The sequence below is a fragment of the Falco rusticolus genome, chromosome 2, assembly GCF_015220075.1.
Source record: "Falco rusticolus isolate bFalRus1 chromosome 2, bFalRus1.pri, whole genome shotgun sequence".
NCBI lineage: Eukaryota > Metazoa > Chordata > Aves > Falconiformes > Falconidae > Falco > Falco rusticolus.
Genome location: NC_051188.1, coordinates 101208751 through 101227508, shown reverse-complemented (window position 1 = coordinate 101227508; position 18758 = coordinate 101208751). Strand labels below are relative to the sequence as shown.

At 35.2% G+C, this 18758-nt stretch overlaps 1 protein-coding gene across 1 annotated transcript in view; it reads right to left on the bottom strand.

The window, feature by feature from the left end:
• The window catches only part of LTN1 (listerin E3 ubiquitin protein ligase 1), a 32611-nt gene that overhangs the window by 1729 nt on the left and 12124 nt on the right, over positions 1-18758 (bottom strand). Inside the window, exons 13-29 of the mRNA XM_037377690.1 lie at positions 16267-16506; positions 15111-15264; positions 14701-14851; positions 13778-13979; positions 12690-12849; positions 12412-12516; positions 12021-12163; positions 9922-10057; positions 8882-9026; positions 6787-7000; positions 6260-6497; positions 5271-5345; positions 3602-3788; positions 2964-3135; positions 1640-1860; positions 918-1112; positions 126-293 (exon numbers count right to left, since the gene is read on the bottom strand). Coding sequence (XP_037233587.1) covers positions 126-293; positions 918-1112; positions 1640-1860; positions 2964-3135; positions 3602-3788; positions 5271-5345; positions 6260-6497; positions 6787-7000; positions 8882-9026; positions 9922-10057; positions 12021-12163; positions 12412-12516; positions 12690-12849; positions 13778-13979; positions 14701-14851; positions 15111-15264; positions 16267-16506 — 2906 coding nt within the window. The remainder of the gene's footprint in view (positions 1-125; positions 294-917; positions 1113-1639; positions 1861-2963; positions 3136-3601; positions 3789-5270; positions 5346-6259; positions 6498-6786; positions 7001-8881; positions 9027-9921; positions 10058-12020; positions 12164-12411; positions 12517-12689; positions 12850-13777; positions 13980-14700; positions 14852-15110; positions 15265-16266; positions 16507-18758) is intronic.

Here is an 18758-nt window from a genome sequence, read left to right as displayed (position 1 = left end):
AGCCCAGTTAATCCCAGATGCTCCAAAGATGTAATGGAGAATTGATGGTACTACAATAGAAGTTCCTGGTTCAAACTACAAATGGATATTTTGCCTATTTAAAAAGATTTAGTCTAGGTACTTACCAAGCAAGCTGAATGAAACTTTTTCTTGCATGTTCTGCAAGCTTTTTTGGGAAGAGAATAGTTGGAACCATGAATGACTGAAAAACAGATCATACAATCTTCAACGCCCTCAAAACGTTTATCCACATTGTTTTTCCACAAAGATAAGCCTTCCATAATACTTCCATTCTAACAGAGGGAAAAGAGCTGTTAATACTGCAGAATTCCTTCAGAATATTCTTATTGCTATTCATAAGCATATCAAGGAAACAAAGCCTGAAGGCTTTATAATCTGAATTTATAAGCAATATATGCAGCAAATAATTTATAAAACCAACACATGAAATACAGATGATACCCTGATCTGTAGAAATGCAAATATTCATTACAATGAAAATAATGCATTTAGGAGCACTCAAAAGGGGATTTTAAAATCCACAGATGATGCAACTTCAGCAACCACCAATCTTTTAGAGAATTTAATGTATTGGGGTTTGGGATTTGGGGGTTTGGGGGTTTTTTTGTTTGTTTTCAAATTATAGTTGAGATGGCATTGCTACACAGGGCAGACACTGGCCCATATCTTAAGAGATCTACCTACATTTTCAACTTTGGCTATAGATTTAATAGGACTTAGGCCCATAAGTTTACTCTATTTCAGCATCTGAAGAAAAGCAGATGTTAAGAGTGAACAATTCTATTAAGTCCTTTGATGAGATCCATTATACAGATCTAAATAATATCGCATTACTAGAAATATTTTTCTATTATCAGGCCTTTGTTTTCAAAACTAGAGGCTTTCTCTAAACTCACCTGATGTGTAAGATATGTGCTTAACTGTAGCATCCAGTTGCGCCACTGCTGCACAGCCACACCAACCCTCTTTCCACTCTCAACCGTTATGGATCCCAGTGGGTAATTTGATGGAAGCTGTATTATTAGTTCGATAAAGATATCATCAACTGAATATGTAGCAATGACTTCCCGTGCTGCAGACCGAGCTTTTACCTGTGAAAAAAAAAAATGCACGTATTAGAACTCTAGAGAGGGATGCACCACCTCTAGTCTTTTTATATATATATATATATATTTTTTATATATACACACACCATATATACTTCACTACACAGATATAATTGTCTTAGACCAGGAAAACACTTTTCTCAAACTTCCACTCCTATCATGGCAAAACAAAAAGAAATTACCAGCCATTTTTCAATCTACTGACTGATTACATTTTTTAATACACCAAAAAGAAGTATATTGACAGCAGTATCTTCCACTTACCTCCTCAATTTCCCGAACATCATAAACCCCATTCATTTCTTTTTTTTTTTTTTTAAACAGAGAATTAATAAATATCAACTTAACGTATCAATGCCCAAGTTAAATTATGTTTTCATCAGCCATTTAGAACAACAAAAATGCAATCATATAAACCACTGTAATACAGTCTGGTTCCGGGAAGCAACGCTTCTTAAAATGTTTGCAAAAAACTAAAGTAAATTAAAAAAAGGACAAAAAGTCCTACTAACCGTCATGCCATTAAATAACTGTGTGCTAGTCTGAACAGAAGATATTTCCTGTGAAGAAAGCACACTGCTGACATACTTGCTTGTAAATTTATCTACAACATTGAAGACACGTTTCTCACAGCTGTTCCACCAAAGCCTGACCATTGCCGGCAAGTCTTTCAGTGTTATATGGTACACAGAGCAGGCCAAGTGCGGAATCTGGGATGACAGGGCTGCTGTTCCTGGGAGGGAAAGAAAGGATGTTGAAATACTCTAACACATTAGTCACAAATTTTCATTCCTCCACGATACCAATGTAACTGTGGTAACCAGAATTTCATGTATGTGTTCCTTCCATATTTGCTACTGTAAGTGCCTGTTTGACCCTGCCTTTCTCCATCAGTCTGGTTTCTTTGTTTCTTCAGCTAACACGTCACAACTGAAAATTCATCTTCTAATTTAGAGATGAACTCTAGGTGGACTATCAGTAATCAGGAATAATTTTATAGTCTAGAAATTACAAAATGCTCACTTTGGAGTGAACAAACAGTAAGATGTTTGGAGCACATTTGAGGTTTGCAGTGTTCTATAGAAGTGCATAGAGAGAGAAGGGAAATCTTTCTCTTGGAACATCATGTTAGTAATTCTTACTGTCATCCAGATAAATCGTGCTGCAACATACAGCGATGTTCAAGCAAATACTTGAAAAATGGAAACACGGTATTGTTGCTTACATCTATACACGTATATAAAAGAACAACTTCAGTGAAGTAACTTTAAAAACTCATTCTCTTTTTCATGTTTCTCAGCTAAAAAAACTCCAGTGTATCTTCTCTCATCATGGCTGATTAACTGGGTCTTCTGAACAGCACAATGAAAACAACACAAAATTTAATACCTCAAACATTTCAAAAAATACATATTAAAACATAATTTGCTTTTATTCATGTATTAAAATAGAAGAAAAATACAGAAATTCAATTTAGCATAAAAAACCCAACCATCACCTAGAAGCAATGGAGACATCCCAGAATAGATCACCCATTTTTATTACTTTTGAATCTTTGCATACATTCAGGATTCAGATAGCAGCAATATATTATTTCTGCCCTAAGTGAATAAACTAAGCATTTCCTGGTTTGTTTGGGGGTTTTTGTTGATAAATATTTCAACTTTGGCTAAGCTTCAAACGGGGAGTGTTAGCCAAAGATTTTTAAACATATGTATGTATCTATCTATTTTATAGGTAAGGTTTTCTAAAATATGTATTTTTAAGCAGAAAAGCATACCTAAACTTCAGCAATACCACAACTTTCTGAAATGCACTAATACAATTTTTACTAACCTTTGACATCTAAATGAAGCTCTTCAGTAAAGAAGGTTTTTGTGTCCTTATTTGGAACTTCTGAAGTTGGCCCAGAAAAGACAGGGTTTTCAGGCATAAGCCTGAACAAGTGATAGAGCAATTTATTCAAGCTTTTAGTTCTTCTGAGGTATTGTGAGTAGAGAACTCGCAGCTGATAGTGTTAAAATAAAATAAATTAAAAAACCAAACAACAAAACACATACAAAATACAGATGAAGCTTAACACATATAGCTTACACTGTAAATAATATAAATATGTTCCTGTAAGGAGGAAAAGCAAGACTATGATTTAGAAGTGTTTAGAAGAGTGATTTAGTTCTCTGCACCATTTTTGAATGATTAGAAGATCAGAAAATGTAGCAAGCTTTTTTGAAAATGCATGGAAGAATCAACCATTAATGAATTTAATTCTTTATTACTCTAATGTCACCATCCTTAAGTATTGCAGTGCAGAAATCTAAGTCCATTGATGCTTTCAGAATTCCACTAATTCCACAAAAACAAAAGGTTGGATGATATATTAATTAAAAGAATAAAAAGGCTAGATGAAACGTCAAGATTTAAACCAAGTCAGTCTGCTAAGAAATTCAGTTAGAAGGAAAAGACTTCAAACACACCTGAGAAGATGCTGCTTTGAAGAAAGCTAATGTTAACTTCCAAGTGAGAAGATACCCTAGAACAAGGCAGAACTCATCACTCAGAGGCTGAATAACAGCAAATTCTCCAACTGGAATGCATTCCAGGATGTTTTCTAGCAGGAGTTCTTGAGTGGCCAGGACACACATAAGAGCCGCTGGAGGTGATCTATGGAAAAACGTCTGGCACAGTAAACTCTGCACTAATTAAATTTATATTCACAGCTTTCCTAGAAAAGTCACATTAACAAAGCCATATATGTAGAACGTCAAAGAGACCTTTTATTGCAGGAAAATTTACTTTCAGATTCACACATTAGTGCTAGATTTTAATATTTTTTTTTTTTTCCTAAAAGGGACAGTTGGTGTCTTTACCTCTTGCAAGACAAATATAAGCTGAATTCTGGTCATTTAACCTGAAAATGGTCTATGGCTGCACTGATTTTAACCTACATCATGGACAGCTGGTTTGTTTGCTTACTTTGTTTATCAAGTCACACCAGCAAAGGTGCAACTGAACAATGGATCTCCTAATCACTGAATGTGTTCGATTTGGGTTTGGATTAAAAAGCCTTCTGCAGTTCTATAGTATGGAAAGGTATTAATCACTGGGCTGATATAAAAAAAAAAATATTAAAAAATTCTTTAAAGAATCAGTTACTGTTATTCCCTCTGCAAACTGTTGACTTTATCAGATTCAAGCTGTATAAAATACCCAGGTTAGTTTCTTGAACCTCCAAAATTGAAGTTACTTGTGCAGCTGGACACATTCTCAATATAGCAATCCAGTAAAAACCTGTCAAGATTTTACAATATAAAGCATATATGTTGCCCTATCCTGGTTGCAGCTGGGATAGAATGAATTTTCTTAGTAGCCAGTACAATGGTGCATTTTGGATTTAGTGTGAGAACAATGTTGGTAACTGATGTTTTTGGTTGTTGCTGGGTGATGTTTCTCAGGCCCTGTCAGCGAGAGGGCTGGAGGGGCACAAGCTGGGAGGGGACACAGCCAGGACAGCCAAAGGGGGGATGTTCCACAACATACAACATCATGCTCAATATTTAAACAGGGGGAAGTTGGCCAGGGTCTGCCGATGGCTGCTTGGGAACTGGCTGTGCATTGGCCAGTGGGTGGTAAGCAACTGTATTGTGCATCACTTGGGTTTTTTTCCTCCCTTCCCTTTGGATTTTGTTCCTCTCCCATTCTCCCTCCTTTTCATTGTAACTGTTATTACTGTTGTTATTATATTATCCCTATTTTATTTTCATTATTAAATTGTTCTTATCTCAGCCCTTGAGTTCTACATTCCTTCCCATTTCTCCTTCCCATCCCTCCTGCAGGGGAGAGGGGTGAGCAAGCAGCTGTGTAGTACTTGGTTACTGGCTGGGTTTAAACTATGACATGCACTTACTCTAGTAACTGTACTCTGAAAACAATTGCAAATACTGTTTCCAGTTCTAGCACAAAGGCAAATTTAACCAGTTACATTGAATATTTTCAACATTTATGACCCTATTGTCATAGCCATGTCATTTATGTCAGGATATGTTAAAAGAAAAAAAACCTACTCTGCTGCAAATCTCAACTCTTATAACACATTTTAAAAATATGGAAAACAGTTGCAAAACAACATGAGGAACAAATACACACAATGCCAACTCCTCCTCTTCATCACCGTAAGATTTGAGATCTTCATCATCAAATTTAGGCAATTCAGGCATTAATCTATAGAAATACAGAAAGGAAATGAGATTTAATTTTTACTATTTTAATATAAGCGATGCATAGTTCATTGCTTATCAATGCCAACATTAATGATACACAACAAAATAATGGAAATCATTCTTTAATAACAACACAGAATCTTTAAGAGACATGTCACCATTGGCTCCTGAATGACAGCTAATGTGTATAGCCTTGCTCAGTTCTTTTCCAGACCTTTCACACTTCCCAAGTCACGCTAAAATGAACTTCTCTATCAGAATAAAGCTATTGCAACTTTACGCCTCAGTATAAGTGAAAGATAATGGTAGCTTCTTATGCTTAAGCCAGCTGCCTTGCAATCTGCATTTTGAACAGTTAAATGCAAGTAATATTTTTCAAATTCTGTACTCTCTCTTTTGGTATTAGAGATATCCAAAAAGCTCACAGGAATACTACACGTTTTTGTTCACTTTCTTGATTTCTTATCTAAATTAGTGAAAATAAAAAGGTCATACTATGTAATGATACTGACAGACCCAGATCAAACCTGGAATGTTTCAGTTTACATTTTAAAATTCTAGAAGTGTTTAAATAGGGGTTAAAAATAAATAGCTTCATACTTATGATACCGACACCTATGTAACTATGGTACAGAAAATAAAATTATATTTTCGTATACTGCAGTAAAATTTCTCAGTATATATTTAGTCTACTTTTACAATCAAATTTAGCATTCATAGCTTTATATAATGTCCTCTGACATAGAACACAAATTGCCCAGTTAAGGATTTTCTTCCATAATGGAACAATGCTAAACATACATCTGTAAGTGCATGTTCTTTAGCACTTTTTTTTTTTTTTTTAAAAAAAAAAAAGGGGTGAGGTGGGAGCAGGAGGAGGGAGGCAAATGAAGTGAGAAATTTGTTGATTCTTACTTGTACAATATATGGTAGACTGAAATCTGTACAGGTCTAGCCCAGAAAAGCAACAATGGAGATAACGTATTTAGTAGTGTCTGGAGTTTATCTGGAAGATTAGTTTTCTGGCCTGCCACAAACTTTGCTGGCAATTTATGGTTTAGCAATTGGTCCTTCGAGATGTAAGTTAGAGCTTCTCCCAAAGATGTTAACACAGAGTTCTGAAAAGAGCCTTCAGATGCATTTTTGGTTTCTCCTATTTAAAATATGAGAAAGACAAGCTGTGATACAGAATGTATCGATGATGCCACAAACAAGCATTACTAGAAACAACTCAGACCAAACTTACCAGAATCCATCTAATTTTAAGAACCAAAACGTTAAGTGCAGTTACTTTACTAATTAGCATTTAAGTGTTCAAAAAAGTTCATTTTTATAAACTATGTTGACATAATATTCCTATAAATTAAAAAATACAGCCTGTCAAGTTCTATTTCAGAATAATCTGACAGGTACCATTATTACTCTCCTTGCCATATACTTGCCTGTGACTTTTACCAATAAAGGTAACAGCAAATTATGAATTCCTTCAGAAAAGAATTCCTTCCATTCACTGATCAAGTTCACAGGAAGGTTTTCAGTAGTTTCAGGAGCTGGAGTTTCAAAGAAAGCACTAAGGGCAGATGCCAAGTCACAACTGACACAAGCAAAAATCTGCACAAGTGGGACATGATAAAGTGAACGGTTTTCACTTGTTGTCTAGGAGGAAAAAAAAAAAAGAAGAAAAGATTTCTTAACCTTAAATATGCTTTAAAATATCTGTTTCACATTCCCTGTCTATACCAGAAAGTATCATTTCAAAGAAAGCTCAATTGCAAAGACCATTTTAAAATGACTGGGGGGTGGAGGGGAAGTTTAAAAATGTAATCTGTACTTTATTAAGACTGAAACAAATTTCTAAGTCTCACTGACGTTTAGAATCCTCAGTTGCTTCCCTCGTATGACCTTCTTTATAGCATCAGAAAGAAACTGCCACCAAGTGGATTCAAATAGAAAAGTACGCAGTTGTAGCTTATGTGTAGCAAGTGAGCCACTTGTGCAAGCCAACCAAAACTGATAATGTGAAGTGCTCTCACTTTTCTCTCCCAAACATAAAAGCTGTAGCAATATCAGACTTGTATTTCCAAATTGTAAAAGGAAAATGACAATATACTATTGTGAACTTGAAATTATTTATGTGGCTATCAGGAGGATATTTCCTCTCCTCCAACACAGCTTCTTTTATTTTTATTCTTACTAGTTTCCCCAAAAAAGGAATATCATTAAATATTAAAAACATTTCCAAGCACCTAATCTATACAACGTATCTTTTATGTAAGTTCCTTGTTTGGTTTGTTTGTTTGTTGGTTTTTGTTTTTGTTTTTTTTTAATTAAAAAATAGTTTTCACATACAGCATTGGTAATAAGATTAATCTTGAGACCAAGAAAGGCCACGTGGAAGTTTCTGGCCTGCCGTTATAAATGTGCAGTGACAGAAGGCTCTATAGTTAAAAACAAAACAAAACAAACCACCACCATCACCCCCCAAAAAAAGCTAGAAAGTGCGAGAGATTCTGTATCTTTAGTTAATTAAAGTAGTAGTTAGCCATTCACTCTGACCTGTTTTCTAACAGTGTTAGAATACAGTATCATGTTTCATGTGATCACTTAGATATTGAAATGCAGATATTGCTTTTCATTCAGTTAATCTTCCACATGCCATGTTAGACTCTGGTCTTAAAGGGATATTATTTTTCAACAGAGACCTACAGCAGATATATTTCAAAATTATTCTCCCATTACCAAGGCTATGAGTAAACATCATAGTACTTCAGGAGTGAGGTAATGTCATCTCCATACACAAAAAGAAACAGGAGATACAATATTACTTGTCCTTTTAAGCCACAGGTGACCTTTGTCAACTCAGTGAAAAAAGGATTTTGTGCAAGTCTTTTTAACATTGTGTCAAATATTTGCTAATCTCAGATGACTACATCCTTGCCACATGCAGGGAAATAGTCTAAAAAGTTAAGTAAATCAAAAGTGAAGATGCAACATTAATACCCATGCAGTAAAGTTTATTTTCTTGGTTCCGTATTTTGATTGAGACGCTTTTTAAAATAAGTTATCTTTGAAATGCTGAGTACCCAGCTATTAATATTGTTACTCTAAAGTACTAGAAAGTTAACACACACATTAAATTAAACAAAGTTAAAACTGTTAAGACAATTGTGTTCTAAAATCTAAGAACGAACCATTCAGAACACACTGACTTCATTTCAGCAATCTTCAGGCATCTTTCTTCAAATTGAATTGCTATGTGGCATTGCTTCTACAATGCTTCACTGTATCATCCCGCTAACCCACTTTCCACTTCATAAACAGACAGGTGAACTTTTAACATAAAGCTTTCAAAGATTTAGCATGAAATCTCAATCAGACAGCCCAGTTAAGATTATAAAAATTTAGTTATTTTGTAGCCTATTTTTTTTAGCCTGCCTCCCCCCGCCTCCCTGCCTCAGTCCAATCAGCTCAGAGGGCATCAGGCTCAGGAGGACCCTATTAAAAGTTGCAATCCAGGAACAGTCTCTTTCATATTACCTCTAACCAAGCCAGCATGGAGCACATGATGAAGTCCCATTCATTATCAGTCAAAGGAGCTGTGGAATACTTCAGCAACAAGGGAAGGAAACGCATCATCTCTATGTTGAAACCAAGCAACTGAGCACTTGTTTCTTTCAGATTGCTGTAATAAAAATACAACTAAAGCTTACATATCATGTCGTGGACACGAGTATTTATATTCTTGCCTTCAGTCCTCTTAGGACCAACTAGTCTTGCACCAGGCTGCACCCTGCGTGCTTCTGATATTCCATCTTCTAAAGTTAGAACACTACATTAGCTGCCAAGTCTAAATAAGTCAACAGGTACAAAATAGACTAAGAGCTAATTCTCCATTCACACATTATACAGATTCCTAAAACTATACTGTTTACGTATTTGCTTAAATAGTACACTTAAACTATGAAATTTAACAATTTTAACTAAATCAGTTAAAAAAATAATTTCAGTTACTAATCTTAAAAATAAAATATAAGCCCTCAAGTGTCCAAATAGTGTACATTATTTCAAGACTCCATTGCCTGGATTTTTCTCATTATACTCAAGACAAGTGAACCTCAGTATATCTACATTCCTTGCTGGAAACTTTCCAAGTTGTATTTTCAGGCCCAGAATTCAAAAAAACCAGACACCTAAGTCTGATATCCGAGTTTTCTTTCTGACACCTGAACAAGCAATCAGAATTCTGAACTGAATATCCAACACTACCTAAAAAAGTTGGTCAGTTCTGAATGCTTTTGAAAACAGTTGACATCTGCGCATTTAAAGAGCTCCCAGTTACCAGCCTTCAACCACCCAGATCATTTATTTAAGTATGAGTTATTACACACTTAAAGACAGGTATATTAAACTGAGGGATGTGATTCTACAAAGGCTTAAAAATGTACTAACAGAGCAGTGCATGGCGGTTGCAACTCACAAATTGATATTGTGATTTTGTTTGAGTTAATAACTACTCTGTATTTTTAAACTCGTTTCAGAAATAAAAAGAAGTCAAATTATCTCAAAGTTGCACCCACCAGCTAAAGAGAAAGCTGTCCTCATTATCATGTTTCCAAGATATTATGATTTTTAGTATTCCAGGTAGTAGGTGATCACAGTCAATACTTCTATCATTCAAGCAGGAGTTCAAAATGGAAAGACACCCAAATGCTCCTAAAACATAATAAAGATATCATACTCAATAGGTCTTAATTATCAAGACAAAATAAACATTAGAACGCGTGTCAATTGACTGGATCATTTTATTTGAACTTCACATAAATATCATAAGACAGTCTGGATAACACCTAAGCTTTCTTCTTTAAACACTTCATTCAGAGTTAAATCCATTGTTAAATCAAAAATAGTAGAGCCAACCCAAACTTTAAAAAAACAAACAAACAAAATAACCGAAAAACAAACAAAATAACCAAAAAAACACCCACCAACCTCAAACCAACCAAAAACTCCTATAAGATTAGTTGTTGGTTTATATGATTAACAAAAAGGAAAAATACCTGCTAAAATTTAAATCTTTTTGTGTTATTAAAAATGTAGCACGCTAAGCAGTAATTTGGACAGATAATTAAGTAAACATAACTGCAAGTTGTTAAATCCAATATTAATGTAAGAGTACTAATTTTTACTTTCAGAGTGAAGTACTACTGTTGCGTTAGTACTGTTTTCCGTTTTTAAAGAAAACTGCATGTATCTAGATGTCTTGGAGAACATTTCTTCTAAGCACGATGACAAAAAACTTATTTAATTAAAGTACCATATATGCATAGCAAAAACAAACAAACAAAAAAAAATCCACTCTGCTCAAGCAGCAGTGCAATGATTTACAATATTACCAGCACTTTCCTGATCTGAAAAAAAAAATAATAAAAAAAAATTGAATGGTAAACGTACAACCTACATCACACTTAATGGGAAAATCTGGGCATATACTGTCTGCCCAGGAATCCCTAGAAAAAGGAGAAGCAGCAGAAAGGAAAATGCAGACCAATGTTACAAACAAGAGCTCCACAGTAGGGGAGGGGTGAGTATTCTTTTTCCCATTTTCTGTTTAAAGTTTCATAGACACATATGGCTGGTTCACCAGGTCACGCAAAACCAGGAAGGCTTAACTAAGTTCGAAGCGTAAGAGTTAGAGGAACTACCACAGTAGAAAGATTCAAGATTCCTCTCAATTGCTGTATGACACTAACACCAAAAATTTTCACACTTTGAGGACATCTACTTGAAGAATTCATCTGAAAACCTGAGGGCACTGCCAAGGGACAGATGTCCATAATTTAAAGTCACGGAAGTTAGTTTTTTCAATTTAAGTTAGCACAGTCTTGTTAAAAAACACAAAATCAACTACAGTTTTTATATAGACTGACCAATAAGAGTAGGTGCAAGAAAGCACAAAAGCAGTACCGAGAAAAAAAAAAAAGAGAAAGTTCCTCTTTTAAATGACATCTAATTCAAACATGTAGAAGGACTGTGTGTGAGCATTCCCAAAGAATTTTCTTGAAAGGCAACAAGTTTGTAAAAATAAGATTTTCTAAAGGATATTCAAAGCAATATTATAACACATCTCGATCACCTCTGAAGTAAATTTTCAAAAGCTGCTGAAAGTGTACATACAGCAGTTCTGACTCGGCACTCTATATCCCGTGCACTGGAAGAACTACTCAAAAGTTATACATGTGAAACATATACACCTGTGTATATTTACACAGCTGTGAAGGAACTCTTGCCAAACCATCTAAAGACAATCACAGCTCTATCAACTGACAATAGCAACATTTTTGCGTGCTGTGTAAAGCCTAAATAATAAATTGGAAACTTTGGTATTTGCATATGTGTTTAAATCAGAGACCAAACAAAAGTACAGCAATATCAAAATTCTGTTAATAATAATACCAGCCTAAACCCTTTAGTTCTAATTTTGTACCAGGCAGTACCAAGCCTGTACTTCCTTAAGGCAGAAAACTACCACATCAAATAGTCTAGAAGAAATGTCTGAGAAGTCATTTCTTTCTAGGAAAGTGACATTATTATAGTTAACATGTTTTAACTAAAAGGAAACATTATGACAATATAACATTCTTAAATTCTAATGAAGTAGACTGAGGTAAGAACATACCATCAGTGCTGGAAAGCTCTGTCTGTGTGCATGTCATAAGTTTGGCCACACAGTGGAAGACAAGTTCTTTCTTTTCTTCCTCAAGTAAAAAAGGTGATAGACACTGAAGTGTATGCAACCTACCCTCTGTTAATGGCAGAAACCTATTTATACAAGAAAAACATCAAGAATGAAAAAAACTCAAAAATTTCACTAGTAAACAAAATGTGGATTGGTTCATAATGATCTAGTACCTTGTGACATAACTAATCCCACACACTAAACCAAGTCTCACTTTTACATACCATACACGTATATTAACAAATTCTCAAGTCTTGTCAGTCATCAAAATCAGTATCGTTATCAACAGTTGCAACAAACTACAAGTTTATAGGCAGCAGTATTAAGATACCCTTCTGTTGTCTTAAAAAGTTGTTTCATTTCACAGGATACAGTGTTTTCCATACGAATCACTTTAGCCATGGTTAAGGACCAGAGTCTTCCATGTTCCTCAGATCTTCAAAGAAGAAGAAAGACTCTGGTTAATATATATAGACGGACAGTTCACAACTAAAGAATTTGGATGAAGTTTGAATCAATAAACATAAGAAAATATCATGGCACTTAATAAACTATGCAGTGCAAAACATGAGCACAGAGTTAAGGATTGGTTTAGTTGTTCTTACATACCTATCAAATATTGTTTGCTGAAGGCTAGCTGTATTACTAAAGGTACTGAACTTCTCATATGTGATGTGCATTTCTTCTAACATACGAAGATATTCCAGAAGCAGATAAGGAGGATTCTCCAATTCTTCAATCCATTGTAATGAGTACAACAGTTCTGCAACTAATTAAACAATAAAAGCTGTCATTTACAAACAGCTGCTGAATATATTCAGCGCATAAGCACAAAGTTTCAGGTGTAGGTTTTGTTGTGTTTTCTTGGGGTTTTTTAATATGTTTTTAATGCATTAGAAGTTGTATTTACGTGCAATCTCAGGTGTTTCAGAGCATGAACAGGATATTTGCCACTGCATCATGAAATACAAGAGAAGAAAAAGCTACAATAATCTAGTCTAGATGTTCAAGAAATATTAAAGCAAATCAAGCATGACAAGAACTCTAACTCCTCTCTATTCTCTCTTTTCTTTTTAAATATATTTATTTCTTGCAGACAAGGCAATCGAGATCCAAGCCCAGGAAAAAACCAAATTTGATGCTAATAGTTAGCATGTGGTTTCCACATTAGCTTACAAAGATCCACACTGAACAATGACACTTCTCATCATGGTGAGACTTTTGGAGACAAAATTGTTAATTTGGTAACGACAGCTCTAATTTAAGCATTCTATAAATAAAATAAACCTGGTGGAATTAAGAAAAATTGCTGCCTCAAAATATCTTTACATTATAGCTAAACACTCAGGGTGTTTATTTGATGGCATGGATATGACTCCTATTGCTCACTTATGCCAATACACTGTGTGTTTTGGCAATGAATAACTTCGAAGTTCATCGTAAATTCAGACTTCTCTAGATTCAAAGTTCTGTTGAGATAGCATGTACATAATCACAAAAGGTCCTAGAAATATAAACACTGTACTTGTCCATACTTACACTTTCAAAGGAAAACTGAAGAAAAAAAGCAAACAACAAAAGGTAAAGGATGATTTCTCATACCTATATGCCAAACTTTGCAATTCTAATTATCAATTCATGTTAATTTATAACCACTAGAAAATCACATTCCATCAAGTTTTACCATTGTAACTTACTTATATTGTCAATTTTCTTTCTTTCAGCATCATCATTTCCATGGACTATAACGTTTTCCAATACAAGCAGCACCATTTTACTTAATAAGGCTGAAGTACACAGATGGCCTGGAAGTTTAGTTGTGCCACACAGCTTGACACGTGATCCCAAAGGTTCACAATTCATACTAAGCCTTCCTTCCAAAAGAGGTTTGTGTATCCACTGTAATATGTGCATAAAAAGAGTATGAACAAATAATTGACACTAATTATGCATAGAAGAGCTATGACCTGTTTAACCTTGGAAACAGAGTTTTTAAAATATAACCATGAAAGATACAAATTAACACCAAAAGCACAATGGTGTGGATGACCCACCCCAGCATATTAAAAAAATCTAAATGCGCAGCAGTAACTTGAAAATACACTGCTGCCTCAGAAATAAATATGTATCTTTAGAATTCTATATATTTCAGAAGAAATACCAGGGTTACTGAAGACTGGTGGTTGGACAGGAAATTTATGTCCTTCCCCACTCTCCACTCTATGCATATCAGCATTTTGCTGATAGAGAACACATCACGTTCCTCTGCGGATATTGGTGTCTTTCACAAAATTAATCTTGTAGAGAATTAGCTTAAAGATAAGAACATCTTCACGATGTATATTCTGTCAGACAAAATACCCGATTTGTAAAGTAAGTTGCTCCATGCAGAAAAGAACAATTTCATAGATATTTTTTTTCTCCAGTAGTACTGGATGGGGCCATAGCCATACAGATTTTGTTCTCTGTCATGGACAGAGGCTGAAAAGAACCTCTGCACAGGCATAGGCATATTCATAACTGCAGTTCCACATCAAAATAAAGAATGCTTATTACCCTAAAGGAAAGACACTTGAGGTAAGATTGACTACCATGTGCAAGTCCATTATCACTTTCATACCTCGGTGGATAGAGACTCATGCAATTTCCCCCACTCAGTTTTGCTTGGCATGACATGCTCAACATATGCTCTGACAAGATATCCAGACTGTCCGTCAGCTTCCATAAGCTTAGACAACAAATCACTAACTGCAGAGATCAAGACCTGAAGGCTGAGAAAAGGAAAAAACACTGCAAACAAGTTTGGCGCTATCCAGTAAAAGCAAGCTGCTATATACATTGTATTGAAGCTACATACATGCTATACCTACCAATGGCATTTTAAGTTATGTTCTACCCACATTTCTCTCCTCTGACAGGCTGAAAAAAATCTCTCAGTAATACAAATGCCAATTAAATAACTAACAGTACAGCACTGACCTTTGGTTTGGAGAACAACATATATGGAACAGACATGTACATTATAATTACCTTTTAACATCCAAAGAGGAAGACTGAATTTGATTCTTGACCCACAGTGCAGATTTAAGTAAAAAGGTGCTCTGTTTCTGCATACTCCGAAGTTGACACACAAGTGAGTTTACACCAGACATCCAAGTGTGTTTTAATTTACATACAAGTAAATCTGTTGTAGGGAAGAGAGAAAAAAAAAACACACACAAAAACCCCAACCAATAAACAAATGAGCAAAAGCCCCACAAACAGGTAAATTCAAATTACAGCCTACAGCATATAGTAACAATCACGCCTAAAGGTCCTAAAGCAGGAAAAGAATTCTCTTTTCTATGTGGTTACATGCAATAACTATCAAGGGCAAATATACAGTTTTCTTGTTGTAAAGCAATTTTACATTAACTTGGATGTACACGTAATATTTATTTGAGAATAAGAATGATGTTCCTGCTGTCTACTACAATACGCCCATATGGTCTTCAAAACCACAGATATTTTTAAAATACTGAGATACTTCACTTCTACAACATCAATAGCCATTTGCAAAGCAGCAGTGGTTTTCAGGCTAGCATTGTCCTGCTTCACTTCTATGACAGCACTGTGACATTTCCTCCTTTTTATCTGTGTCAGTAAATGCATAGATCAATCTATCACTCTCAAATTCTACATTCAAAGAACATAAATCAGGATCTCAGTCTGAAAACGAGACACTGGTGGTGAGAGGAATAGGTCACAATTTGCCAGAGCAACCTGACCAATATAAATGGCTTCAGAATAAATGTATGTATCGTTAAGCAAGTGACTGCGCTCATTTTTTCACAGGATCCCCATACTGCAGGATGAACAACAACAAAATGCTCATTCTTTGTACTTCACAGACCATAAATATTTTACGCAACTTTCCATTATCACAGCCTCAAAGACAACTGAAGCACAGGGATACTAACATCAAGAGTTAAAATCCTTGTAGAGATGTACAGGACTTGATGTTTAGTAGTAACCACTGGCATTGTAAATTAAAGAACTAATTTTCACATCAGTTACAGCTGCAAGCACTCCACGTCTGCGAACCCAGTATTCTATTATATACTTGAATCCATTTCATGAAAGAGAAGAATTTAGGTGTAATGATCAGCTACAAAGAAGTTTGCTTGAAGTTCTTTTTCCAAATTACCTGATAAGTGCATAGCATCCTGCCTCTGAGCACACAGCTGGAAGATGGTAAGGAGCAGGTCTTCTGAGGATGGCATCAGTAAACACCCTTTAACTGAGCTGAAAAAGCTCGAGGCTACATCACAGATAAAAGATACTGATGGTTCAGTATTTCCAGCTTCAGAAAGATCCTTAGCTTTAGACAGAGCTGCTTGAAGTTTATCAATAATCCTTTCAACAAAAGTTTCACCAATCAAAGATTCTATTGGAGGGGGAGAAAAAAACATGATTACTTGACAACAAGCACGCCTTGATTTCTTGATAATATGGTGTCAGTTAATGATCATGCTTATGTACCGATTTATTTTTTATTTACTAATTTTGAATGCAAAATAAAGTATAAAAGTAGTTACAGTCTAATGTATACCTAAGCTCTCTTTCTTAATCCACAGTCATCAAGGAACCAAGTTTCACATTGCCAAGTATCCGTCCTCTAAACTAGCTGTTGCAACTTAGACAAAAGGTATATAAAATATAGCAAGTGCAGTGATCCCTTCCCCTTTTACGCCTTCCTAGCTTCTGGCACTCAATTGTGAGCCAGAGATTACACCTGGACTATTGCATATAATTAACCCAATCAGACCTATCTTCCATGAATATGCTTAGTCCCTTTCGCACAGGACCTAAGTAGGCCAACCGCATTTATCCTCAAACTCCACAGCACCTTGTGGCAATGAGTTCCATTATTTAATTATGAACGGTATGAAGAAGTATACTTTTCTCTTTCCTCAAGCCTGCTATCTAAACATCTGCAAGCAACCACAGGCTCTCCTATTTAAAGGAACAATGAAAAAATGTCTTCCTATTTGCTTTTTCCATACAAATTATCATTTTATGGCTCTTTACCAGAACCCCATCCCCAATCACTTCCATTGCAAGCTGAAAAATTCTAGTCTGTTTTATTGCCTCTACAGGCAGAAGCCACTGCATTTGCCTAACCATTCCTGCCATCTTTCTTTGGGCATATTCTAATTCTATCACATCTTTTTACAAAAGCATATAGGTGAGTAAGAATATTGCTGCGACCAAAACTACAGGCAGTATTCAAGATATCGACACACCAGTGCTATAATAATTTTAATTTGTCTTTATGCTTTTCACAGCAGCTCCTAATAACCTGTATTTCCTTTTTACTGCTGAGCACCAACCTGCCACTTAAAGGGAACCATCACAATGACTGAAGATCCCTTTTCTGAGTTTTAACAGCTCAGAGCCTATCACTCAACAGATAGTTACAAATTTGTTCTTCCCATATATGTATTTTATATTTATTGGCTTTTAATTTATTTTTTAATTTGCATCAGTTAATCATTCAGTATTGAAACACACTGCTATGGTTCCATAAAGTTTCATTTGTGATTACTCTGAATAATTTATCAGAAACAATTATCATCCTTTCAGTATTTATCCTTTTTCCCCTTTTAATTCCTATCATCTGACAGGTTACTGATCCACAAAAGGCCATTCCTTTTACCCCATGATAGTTTACCCTGAGAAACTTAGATGAGAAATCCCAAAAAATCTTTTTGGAAGTCCACATACTCTATTTTGGCCTAAATTACTAAGTCAAGAACTAACACAGCTCCTGAAGGTCTCTGAGAGTTCATCCAACATGTATTAAAACAGATCACACAACACCCCACACAAAACGAGCTCAGCAATACCTCTACAGCAAAAAAGCAAGGTCACTGAACAATAAGCCCAAGGACACCAGAGAGTCAGAAGCAACCAAGTCTGTTGAACTCTCTCTGGAGGGAGGGAACAGCTTTTCCTGATGTTTCTCTACATCAAAAGTTCCAGTAACAGAAATAACAGTCTTAAAACACCTTCTTGTGTGCATCTTTGAAACCTGAAAGCACCACAAATGTGCCTACCGTTCAGAAAAATTGATGTCTCAGGGATCAGAGCAAATGCTAAGCTTAACAAGACACAAATGACAAGCTTACATGGAAAACATCAAGAAAATTGAACTCCAGTAGAAGTCTGTATCACAGATACCACAAAATGCAAGGAGGAAATGGAATAGGATGTTATTAATGAAAAAAGGATTGCATATACAGTATAAGTGCACACACACAGTTTTTAAAGTACATTAATCTAACTGCAAATGGCTCAAAACAAATCATAGCTCTTTTAACAAGGCATTACCAACACATGCATGGGTCCATAACCATTGATTTTTTTATATTCTGGTTTTGAAAGTAAATTTCAGATGGTATGGTTTAAAAATTATTATTTTACAGACATCAGCTAATAAATCAAACTTATTTAATCTTTCTCAAGTCTTCCAGACTCACAAATCTGAATCTGATCTTTAAATGATGATTTTTGTTCAGCAACACAGACAAAAATTGCAATGTCACTGCTGCAAGTTAGTGTTTATGAAATTAAATTGGACACGGTTAATTGGCTCAGGTTAAAAAAAGCCAAACAACAGAACACAAACAAAAAAAA